We start from the raw sequence: 11,627 nt of genomic DNA on the forward strand, positions 1-11,627 counted from the left end.
TATAGAAGTCTGTACTGCCCTCTTGAGGCTGAAACACCTCATTGAAATCATTGTAAATACAATCCTAAAAAAGAGGGACTTGATGGCAGACCCCACACAAACCTTAATTTAAAAAAAACCTTTTGTTCATTTGAGTTGGTTTACATCCCGACAGGACCTTTAAAAAAAAAAAAAACTACAATATATCCACATGTAGGTGTTCAAGGAGAAGTTTTTTTTAAGTGTAGAAAAATAACTGAATATTTAACATATTAAAGAGAACAGATGCAGCAATGATTTTAAAGGACATACAACAGAGTACTGACATTCAAACGGACCCAAATAAGTTGGCTTTGTCTCTCACATATGACACACACCCACAAAACAACAAGTAGAAGGCTGGTCGAGACACTGACCACACACACACACACACACACACACACACACACACGTTCATCAGTTCTAGTCATCACTTAAAAAAACTATATACAGCAAGTTGACTGATGTCGCCCAAACGCTCAACCTCGTGTCACATTTATGGTCAGTTACTGCTTTTGAAATAAAAGTTCAAACATGAAGTCCTGTTTGGTGATGAGTAGCACCAATATGCTTCATCATGTGCAGCAATCTGTCCTTTGATTCCCTTTGCAGATACACGGATGTCGTCATTTACTCAAGGAAGCTGTCCAATGTCAGGCAGGTCGCAATCTTGGGAAGGGGCCTGGTTACCTTTTTCCTTTTAGCTTTCATCAGCGGACGAATCTCTGACAAAGGAGACTGCATCGAAACACTTGGTTAAGGAATGCTAAAGTTCATGTTTTTTTCATGCAAATTGGATGTAGGATTTTAAAACTTCTTGTTACTATTTTCTTAAAGTGTATTTTTTAAGCCTTGGTACACCCACACAGTCGTCTTTAAATCATTCTTGCGGATAAGACCAGGAACCGTTTGTGATTGGTGGCACTATGGTGAGAGTGTATCTTTTGATTCATTGAAAGCACTGAGTGTGATAAAAGGTCACCAAGTCCTCCTGTCAGAAAGGTTTCTCCAAAACTAACAGGTTAGTGGTGCTGTCATTCAAACAAACTCGGCTGCAGCCACATATTCCTGAGAAGAGGTCATAGCATAGTCTCAATCACGAACACCTGTGTGGGTGTGCAGAGGCTTTAAGCTGCATTCTGTTTCTATAAGTTCAGACCAGTGAAAGAAGGTTAGATGCAACATTGAAATATCACTTTATAAAAGTGTCAACTGTTAGAAATACAGTATCAACACATCTAGCCAAGAAAGCAGTGTAAGCAATCATTATGTTTTAAACATCTGACACATGTAAAGTGTGTCTTAAGTCCAGTATTTAAACTCTGTTTGGATCCTCTGAAAGTCATAAGGAATATTTGTGTATTAGCTGTTCACTTCATCTACCAGTTACTTGCCCACAGCTTCTGTCTGCCACATGTTGCCCGACAGACAGTAAAAAGTGTTTTTTCATGGCTAATCGAGCATGAAACTATTGACTGACAAGATGAATGGTCAAATCTAACTAAATTAAAGTTTACGTAATTCCTCAATGGTTTGATAAGTATGTTCCAAGTGACAGAAAAAAGGATACAGGTTGGATGAATTTAGTACGTCCTCCTAAACCATCATAGCCAGTCCTCACCTGAAACGAGAAACATTTTTTGTCATCAAAACACTGAAGGGATCATTTCCACTTAGTATCATTCGACCTGAAGCTCTGGAGTACATACAGTGCCTGGCTTCCTCTGAGGGTCCAACATACTACCGAACGTCTTCTTTCTGAAGAGGAGCGAGTTCCTGAAAAAAGGATCAATGGATTCCTCCTCATCTCGAGCCTGAGGTAAGAAATCATATTCAGAGGCATTCACGATTGATTTTAAAACGGACCATGTGAGTGACATTTACAAACCTACCTTGCTTTTAGCTGAACATTTCTCATTGTGCTTGGACACAGAAGACCTGAATATAGAAATCGAGAGTTTCTGTTTTATTATTCAGCATATAAGACAATTTGAAGACGCCCCCAAAATCAGCAATGTTAAACTTACGCTGGAGGGTCCAGCCGCATCTTCTTTGATGGGACCTGCATCGGCTTCTTGGCTACATTATCAGGCGTAGTGACGTCATAAGTCATATTGAGGTCAATATCATCGCTGCCTGCCGTGTGGTGGAGATAAGGCTGTTTCAGCTCCATTGGTGCTGGGCTGATAGATGAACAGAAAAAATCGTCAGTAATTCCCAGACAGATGTGTGTATGATGATGTCATAAAAGACATAAAGTAAGAACATTTCTGTGAGGTGGCTGAGAGACACACCTCTCAAAAACGAGTCGACTCAGGGCTTCATTCGTCCGTGTCGGAGTGCTCAGAGTCCTCTGCAGAAACTCCACTTTCTTCTTCAGACTCTTCAAACAGACAAACATGCAGGAGACACAAAAGTGAATTCCACAGATTTAAAATAAAAGCATATTTTATATTATTCATCCATCCATTTCTCTTCGTATTTTAAGGATTTCTCTTACAGAGATCTCTTTGTCAGCATTGGCCAAATCGCTCTGCAGTGACTTCATGTCCTCGTTGGTCTGCTTCACCTCCAGTGTGGCTTTGTGTAACTTAAACAACACAAAAAAAAAACCTTAAATTATAAAGATTTCACATACAACAATGGAATTCTCTCAGCGCAGTGACTTTCTAACATAAAGTTACCTTATTGTTTGAGGTGAGCACTTCTCGCTTTAGCTTCTCACACATGTCATTTGAAGATTTCAGGCTTCCCTTTAGATTATCATACTCTCTAAAAAAGGAAGGGAGGGGATATACTCTCAGTGACTGAAGACATCAAAGTTATGTTTGTCCTTAAACAACAGAATGTGAAAATCACTTAAAAATCCACAGCCCTCGAGGGCTCCTTACTTTTTGAGAGAGATACATAGATAGAGAGTTGCTCCATTGCTGCTTGGCTGATGCCCATATCTGTGATCATGGACTCCACCTCAGCTCTCTGGCCCTGTAATAACACCTCCAAACTGGAAAAAAGAAAACCAAAAAATAAAGACACGGTTCTACAGTACTACAAGGAGCTTTCAGATTATTCAATTAACAATCAGTTCAGTATATTGCATTTTAAGAAAGGCTGGTTTGCATATTATAATTTCAATATAATTTTGTATTATCTATTTACTGACAGTCTCTAAGGTAACTGAAAAATGAAATCCCTTATTGTATCTGCTAGTTAATCTATACACAGTTTTTGTTTTCAGCCACCAACTCCAAATACAAGAATGTTTATGTGAATACTTAGAGGACCATCATTCTAACGTTATTGAGGTAATTGGGTCAATCAATTTCTTTTCATACTTTCAGAATGATATGTATTGAGTAGGGCTGGGCGATATAACAAAAAATGTTATCGCAATAAAAATGTTCCTATCAGTCGATATCGAGAATTATCACGATAAATGTCAAATCATTATTTCTTGGAAATGTTAAAGGGATACTTCACCCGTTGAAACATGAATCTGTATTGACATTGGGTCATATATGTAGTAGATATGTGAAATACATTTGGAAGTTGGTGCCTTCTTGGCTGTGAAAAGGCAGAAAGTGTCTTTTTGGCTCATGTGGATGAGAGACACCAAACACCAGAATACACAGCACGGCAGGCCACTCCCACTAAGGTCCTCTATTTACAGACATATTTACTTCAACACATACGGCCGTTTCCTCAACTGATTCCGAGATTTCTTCCAGAAGGAATTAGCATCTTGGAAATTCCTGGCAGAAAACAGACTCTATGTCCGTGTCCATAGGCAAACAGTGAGAGCACAGACACTACCAGTCCGCCCCAGCTCGAGCCGGCTCCTCGTCCTCATCGCTGCCGACAGACAGGCCTTATGTCTCGGCTGCTGAGCTGGCGCGACCATTCAAAAACACTACCAGGTTTCTAATGATACAAAGCTTATTGCAAATGGGTGAAGTATCCCTTTAAGGCTGATTTCGGCTCCTGAGTAAAAATTGAAGAAACCAGATGGTTAATTGTGGTTAAATTATTCTATTTTCAGAACTTGACAAACTCTACTTGAACAGAGCATCATTTCTCAATGATAAGCACAGAGCACGGTGCTGGAAAACGCTGATATGACAGTTTTCTGTTGTGCAGTAACACTTATTGGTCTGCTGCATGCTGAGTGTCCACCAACACTCGTTTGGGACATTTGGTCATTTCTTTCCTTCTGTATGTTCTTATGGGTGATGTTGTTTCTAATGGTGGAAAAGGTTTAGTGTTGTTGCCCGTTTCAGATGCCCATGTCTTCGGCACAGTTTACAGAGCACGCTGCTCTTTTTATTGTTGGACTGTAAATAGTTAAAATATCGTATTTTTGTTACAATTGTGTGATCAAAATTATATTGCTATTATTTAAAAAATTGTGATAATTATCTTCATAGTTTTATCTCCCAGGCCTAATTTTGAGATAAATAAAGTGTGGCTGAACATTGAAGACAAAATTTGATAGCACTTGTATGAGTAAAGAAACCTTTCAAAAGTTTTCATTTTGGTCCTGAGTCGCCGGGCTTCCTCCTTGGCTGACTGAACGTCATTCTGTTGTGTCTCAAGGTAGGACATCTGTTTCTGTGAAAAGGAAAAAAAATAGCAAATAAATATATACATAAATCAGAATAAATAACACCTCATGTCAGAAACAGTACAAGTCAGCATAGAATGTGGTTTTATTTGAAGGAGAACTGGCAGCTTACTCTGAGGGCAGAACACAGCATCTCCTTTTCCATGAACTCTTTCCGCACACCGTCCAGGTCTCTCCGCTGCCTCTCCACAGTGTCCTTCAAGCCCTCCACCACCTTCTGCTTGTCCCGCCAGTCTCGCTCTACAAATGTGTTCGACAGTTTATGAAGATGTGCTTTATTTTTTTTAAATAATAATGCTTAACAACATTGTTAAGTTACTCACCTTTAGAGCTTAAAATTGCCTTCATCCTATCAACCTCATTCTAAGTAAGGAAGAAAAACACAATTAGAAACACAGAATTATGATATAATGAGAAGTGTAATGACTATCTGTATCACTTGCCTGATCGTAAGAGAAATATTAAACAATGATTCACCTCCTCACAATCAATGTATCTTAAAATAAAGACTGATGTTTTGTTTAGGTGCTCTACGTTCAGTACCTGCAAGCTCTCAGGGTCCGCTGTCGCCTCCTCCTCTCCACCAATGTCAAAGAACAGCTTGCTGATAATGTGTCTGGTGCTGACCTATACAGAAAGACACAAGTTTGTATGTTGACGTTTTCCTTCTGTTTGACCCAACCAGTTGAGCCTCTGCTGGTAAGTAAGCAGCTTGGTGGTGTTTGGATGTTACATTACCTGTTTTCTACATTGTGGGCAGGTTTTTGTGGGCGCCGTCTGAAACCACTGGAGCAGGCTTAGCAGAGACAATGAAAGTAAATCAAACCACATTTAAAACACGACATACATTTAAAAAAAATTTAAAAACAAAACTGTAGATTGAGATATGGCCATATGGGATTACCATTCATAGTGGAAAGTGTGTCCGCAGTGGATTGCAGCAACATCTTTGGAGTGGTCGAAGAAATCAGAGCAAATAGTGCAATATGCTCGGATAGGCATCTTAATGTAAGAGTGTCAGCCTGTTATTTATAATAAGGAAAACCACACACACAAGGTGTTACTTGAGCATATTCGTGAGTGTTAGGTCTCTTTTTGTTTGTTTGGCTCAAGCTGTTACGATAGAGTTGGCCAGTACGTTACAGACCATACACTCGTGACGTAACCAATAAGCTAGGCTAATGCTGTTTAGCCTTAGCGTTAGCGTTGCCCTTTAATGCCTTGCGATACTTTCGAAACAAATACGTTAAGTTACCGCACCGCCCTGAATTGAAAGCTAACATCCATATTGTCGCGTTGGTTTACACCTAGTTGAATTCATAGACTGTAAAGTTGAATTAGCGCCATTAGACAAACCACTTCTACCTAACATGAACACATCTGCGGCAGTGTTTCCCCGCTGTACGTTCAAACGTAAGTCCCGCCCCCTAATGCTGCATTTAGGTGCTGCTCGTTAACGTGGGTATTGTTTTGAAATGTTATTTAAAGCAAATCCTACCTTGATCAGATAAAGTAGAACTTGTTTATCGCCGCTCAGTCTACATCCTCGGGTCAGGGTCATTCATCCACCTGACGGTTTTGATATCACAATGACCCAATACTGCTAGTTTCCTATTATAGCCTACCCCCCTTTACAACAGACGTGTTCCTTAATCCATTATCATAGCCATTAGAATGCATTGCTGTTTTATTCAGTTTTATCAATGCAACACTAAAGGTCAGAAATGGACAGAGTTAAATACCAGAATCATATTTTTTTATTGAATTAACTCCATTGACCAACAATGCAAACATATTTCCAAACTGTAATAAAATTCAAATCCTCCGTTTTACCACTCCAGATGGTTCCGTAACACAAAACTACAAATCCCATAGTTCCTACTTCCGCAATTTAACAGGGCATGTTGACTAGCAAGAAAAAGTACTTTTGTCTTGTCCCTACTTGTGACCTGTCTGCACGTAATGTGTCAGGCGATTCGTTGAGCTCAACGAGCTAATGTTGACAGCTCTGGAAATGAAAGGTAATGATTTGGACATTTTTTTTAAAGAGTCACGGGACCTGTTGTAAAAACATGAATGCTATAGACCATACCCAGCTAACTGTTAGCTTTCGATGCTGTTGATTATCTGCTGAAGTTAGCGATCGAAGTAGCCTGTGAAGTCACACTGAGAGGGTGTGACTCAAGAAAGGCGTATTAAAAAAGTTGGTGTAAACACGTGAATGTTATATTACCAAAGTGTCATGTAGTCCCAACACTTTGTAGCAACGACAATGAGACTGCTTCTACTTCAGGAGTGTCTTACATCATAAAAAGGGTTAAAGTCAGGCAGTAAAATGTGAATGTCTTTTACACTAGAAGCTGTGTCATTACAATAGTCCAGCATGCGCATAACCTGGTCTCCGGTCAGACTTAGTGACGGAGTTGCTGGCTTGTTTCTTAAAGGTTTTGGTCGGTCTGTTCTGTCAGGTGTGTGTCCCTGCCAAAAGTAGCAGTGATGGATGGAGAAGCCCTAAGGGCGACTGCGTCCTGGGAGAATGGTACTCTGGCTCCTGTGGACCACCTCCGTTCCGACAGGGCAGAAAGTCCCACACCAGGTCTGGTGGAGGGAACTGAACCTGGTGAGGTCCATATTCTCCATTCCTTGATTGTCAACCGGCAGGTCTGCAGTGTGAATCTGGTGATCAATCCTAATAGATTTTAAAGCTTTAAATATACTGAAATGTTATCTCTTCTGAATCATTACTTTACCCTCTTAGAGTTTGCAACAATAAGTTAATGACAGCAGTTACAAACTATGCTCTTCCAGAGACTTTCGATATGCTCTTATAATGACACCTCTTGGCCCATACTCCATGGATTTGTTACAAAACTTCCCAAATGTTTACAGTACACGAGAACAAGGTTAACAGTACACCATAGTTCCTAAAACAAAGGAACAGCTGCTATTACAAGTAATATCTCTTAAGGTTAATTTTGACCAAATGTTATTGTTGTTACCATTTGATCTATCTATCTATCTATCCAGGTTAAATCTTATGATCTTAAGGACTGTGAGTGTGTGTGAATTTCAGTGGGTCTATTTGAATGCCACTCTCACTTCCCTTTTTTTACCTTCACTGTTTAGTGTTTAATGAAAATTCCCCTTCGATGGGGAAATGAAAGTGTATGTTTAATTTTTTTTAAAATGACTCTTTATTACTGTCACTTCTATCCCTACATGAATGCAGGTGCCGGTCAGAAGAGTGCTATGTTTGTCCGTGCACAGTCTTTTGAAGATCTGACTGCTGAGACTGAGGAGTTGGTTCGGAGGGAGGCTCAACTGGACAAACCCTTAGAGTCTGCAGAGGACCTCGAGGTGCTGGTGGGAGAGAAAAGCGTAGAGGACCAGCACAGCAATGAGAATGCATCTGAGAGTAGGACAAAGGAGGAAGATGTGTCTAGTGAGGCATGGAGGAGCCACAAAAAACATGTCTTTGTGCTAAGCGAGGCTGGAAAGCCCATCTACTCCCGCTACGGCACAGAGGAGGCCCTGTCCAGCACCATGGGGGTGATGATGGCCCTTGTGTCATTCGTTGAGGCAGAGAAGAACATCATTCGCTCCATCCATGCAGGTTAGAATACAGTTAATAAGTAATATATAAAATGGTCAGAAACGCGTTTATTAAAATGTCCTTAATTCATGTCAACTCTTCATTTTTTGTGTGTGTCAGATGGCTGTAAAGTGGTATTCCTTGCCAAGAGCCCTCTAGTCCTGGTGGGCGTGTCCCGAACCTGTCAGTCAGACAAGGAGCTGCTGCGAGAGCTGCATTACATCTACTACCAGATTGTCAGCCTGCTAACACTCACCCAACTGAACCACATCTTCCAGCACAAGCAGAACTACGACCTGCGCCGCCTGCTGGCCGGCTCTGAGTACCTGACCGACAACTTGCTGCATCGACTGGACCGAGACCCCGGTCTGCTGCTTAGCGCTGTCACCTGCCTGCCTCTTCCCAGCTCCAACAGGGATGTGGTGTCATCGAGCCTGCAGGCAGCCAAATCCAAGAGCCTTGTGTTCTCCATCCTGCTGGCAGGGGATCGCCTGGTGACTCTGGTGAGGAAAAAGGACCAATTCCTGCACCATATAGACTTGAACCTGGTCTTCAACCTTGTAGGCTCCTCATCGTCATTCCGGGAGGGGGAAGGCTGGACGCCCATCTGTTTGCCAAAGTTCAACACTGCAGGATTTTTCCACGCTCACATTTCTTATCTTGAGCCTGCTTCTGATCTCTGTCTGATCCTGGTCTCTACTGACCGAGAGGACTTTTTTAACATGTCCGACTGCAAGCAACGGTTCCTGGAGAGGCTGAACAAGCGCAGTGCCTACCAGGCCCTGAAGGAGGCACTCAAGTGTCCAAGTTATTGTGTGGAGCAGGTTGGCATCCCAGAGCTGAGACACTTCCTGTATAAATCAAAGAGCTCAGGGTTGTACACCAGGTGGGTAGGACATCTGCTTGATCATTTTATACTTGTAATACATTTAACCTAGGTGGTTTATGAAATGAAAAACATACTGTAAGTGTCTTAAGTAATTCAATTTATTTTGTCATTTCAAGCAACCTTCTTTGTCCAAGTATTCATGCATTTTCCGTTTCATAATACTTAATTTTTTTCTACAGCCCAGCATTTCCTTTAGTGTACCAGACCGATGAAGAGCAGGAGAGGCTGATGGAATTGTACCAGGACCTTCATAGCCGCTTGCATCATCCAACCAGACCTCTTCGCTCCTTGTATCGCTGTACTGAAAGTGAAAACCTGATGGCATGGGTAAGCTTGGCATTGTGAAGTGAGATGCTTGTAGTTTTTTTGGTGTTTTAAATTTAGCTCTGACTAAATTTTCACATTATAAACGTCCCTAAACTAAGAAATACATCACAGACTTTTAAATTTACCAGCGCATCATCGTGAGACTTTTTGAATTTTTGCAAAAGTTGATCAAATCATCAAATGACACTGTTATTTCATCTCATGAAGGGGTTAGTTCCTCAGGATTGTGTAGCACTGATTAGAAAATCAGTTTAAGTGTACGTTTCTTTTAAAAATATATGAACAAGGAATCGTTTTTTTTAGATTTAAGCTTTAATCTACAGTCCGCCCTACATGCTTTCAAGAGAGAATAATAAGATTGATCTGCACTGGATCAGTTGACAGTGCATGTATTGAAAACGTGTTTTATACATTTCATAGGTTTGTACTGTACCTTTAATGCCTGAGGACATATGGCAGTAATCAAAGTCACTGCAACTGTAAAAGGAACTAGTACCTTTGTTTCTCTTCCCCATTTCCATCCTTCTAAAATGTGTGCCGGTTGTGCTGAAGTTAATTTTAATTAGGTTTTAATGTTGCTCACATATGTTGTAAAGATCAGAAATTCTTGCAAACACATGCTGCATAAAGTCAGAGCATGCTTCTTCATACGTAGTGAAACTTGTTGTAACACGAGGGCCTTGTATTTCAAGAACTGAGCGTGGCATTTTAGTTTTACACTTTAAATGCAAACGCACATTTTTTATTTAATTTTTAGATAAAATGTATTGTTGTATTACTTTAACACCAGGCCCTATCATACCCATCATAAATACAACCTTCTTTTACAGGTGACAAGTGGCTTCGAGCTCTACCTCTGCTTCAGTCCACTAGGGACCAAGGCCTTGGCTGTCTCTGCTGTCACTAAGTTGCTAAAGTGGATCAGGAAGGAGGAGGATCGCCTCTTCATCCTGAGTCCTCTCACATACTGAGCCTTTGCTAACAGTCCAGGTGTTAACAACAGCGACCAATAATGCACTAGTCAGTTCTGTGTTGTGAAAGATTGTCAAAGCTAAGCTTTATTCTTGCTTCTGGATTCATGGGATTTCATTCACAGATTTGTGACAAGACGGTATGGATTGTGTAATCAGGGTGAGTTAACGCTGTATTTTAATCAGCCAGATTTTTATGACTTTAAAATGTATGATATCGACAGGGGGGAGACGCATCATCAATATTGATGGCAAATCAACAACGACATACTGTGGCGTTTGTATGCTTTTGAAGTTGTTATAAATACATAATTATTTTACTTTAACTGTCTTAATTTGCCTCTAAGAATAAATAAAAAAATGCTGCCTCTGTTTTTTAATGCTATCTGCTAAGTTGCTTAAAATTCAAGAACAACATTTTAATAAAAAAACTGGAAGTAATTGAGCACCTAGAGCAGAATTATAATCTCTTGTTATAAGACGTATTGTCAAAATATGGGTAAGGCACATTCCTGCATTTTACATGATGACCAATTACTGTAAGAACTATTGTCATTTTACCTCCATGCACTTTCTTTATGCAAAAGGCACTCCAAGAAAAATGTGTTCCTAAAACTGTAACCTGTTTTCTACTGTCATTTTATTGTGTTAACATGTATTATTAATGTAACTACATTTATGTCCATTCATTTCCCAGCGTCAGTTAGAATTTCCCTATTAACACTTCACTACTGTCATTCAGTATAATGAGCATAATAATTAAGAAAAGAATGTGATATTTTATGTACTTGTGACTAATCATCAAAGTTTGCTGTATTTCATGGGGTCCTGCTTTGCTTAATGAGTCCAACGATGCCACATCTGCCTTAATTGTTTTTTGTGTACAAAGCCAATAAATAAATGGTAACATTATAGATGCAGGTTTATGGCTGCTTATAAATGAAAGAATAACTGAGTGGTAAGTAATAAAACCGACTCTCTAACAGATTCTGTGTCCTGATTCTGTCTGGCTTTACTCTGACAAACATTAGTGTTTCCTTGGTTGTAATATTTTCAATTCAATAGCCTAACTGTGGTGTAATAATGAACTATTGTCACTAATGCTTTTCTAATATATTAGGATGGGGATTTTCCGTGTACTATTTACACACCATAAAAATTCAGTAGACCATTAAAAGGCAAACCAGTAAGCATACTGGTCTGTTGGCA

At 40.1% G+C, this 11,627-nt stretch overlaps 2 protein-coding genes across 3 annotated transcripts; one reads left to right on the forward strand and one right to left on the reverse strand.

The window, feature by feature from the left end:
* Positions 1 to 417: 417 nt before the first annotated feature.
* traip (TRAF-interacting protein) lies at positions 418 to 6,054 on the reverse strand. The gene is made up of 15 exons (XM_061042486.1): positions 5,544 to 6,054; positions 5,378 to 5,435; positions 5,183 to 5,266; positions 4,963 to 5,002; positions 4,752 to 4,879; positions 4,532 to 4,626; positions 2,910 to 3,022; positions 2,703 to 2,788; positions 2,519 to 2,608; positions 2,313 to 2,401; positions 2,046 to 2,201; positions 1,911 to 1,956; positions 1,728 to 1,832; positions 1,589 to 1,639; positions 418 to 756 (listed from the first exon to the last, which is right to left on the reverse strand). Exons 1-15 carry the CDS (start codon positions 5,639 to 5,641, stop codon positions 649 to 651), a joined length of 1,347 nt encoding a protein of 448 aa, XP_060898469.1. The 5' UTR covers positions 5,642 to 6,054; the 3' UTR covers positions 418 to 648.
* Positions 6,055 to 6,509: 455 nt separating this feature from the next.
* Positions 6,510 to 11,405, forward strand: mon1a (MON1 secretory trafficking family member A). Of its 2 annotated transcripts, none has more exons than XM_061042480.1 (6): positions 6,510 to 6,660; positions 7,108 to 7,259; positions 7,869 to 8,252; positions 8,352 to 9,117; positions 9,300 to 9,447; positions 10,278 to 11,405. In XM_061042480.1, exons 2-6 carry the CDS (start codon positions 7,136 to 7,138, stop codon positions 10,416 to 10,418), a joined length of 1,563 nt encoding a protein of 520 aa, XP_060898463.1. In that variant the 5' UTR covers positions 6,510 to 6,660; positions 7,108 to 7,135; the 3' UTR covers positions 10,419 to 11,405. The 2 variants fall into 2 exon arrangements, with proteins under 2 accessions (XP_060898463.1, XP_060898464.1); XM_061042481.1 differs by having other exon boundaries at positions 6,515 to 6,660; positions 7,084 to 7,259.
* The last annotated feature ends 222 nt before the right edge of the window (positions 11,406 to 11,627 follow it).

The sequence above is a fragment of the Labrus mixtus genome, chromosome 7 (assembly GCF_963584025.1).
Source record: "Labrus mixtus chromosome 7, fLabMix1.1, whole genome shotgun sequence".
Taxonomy (NCBI): domain Eukaryota; kingdom Metazoa; phylum Chordata; class Actinopteri; order Labriformes; family Labridae; genus Labrus; species Labrus mixtus.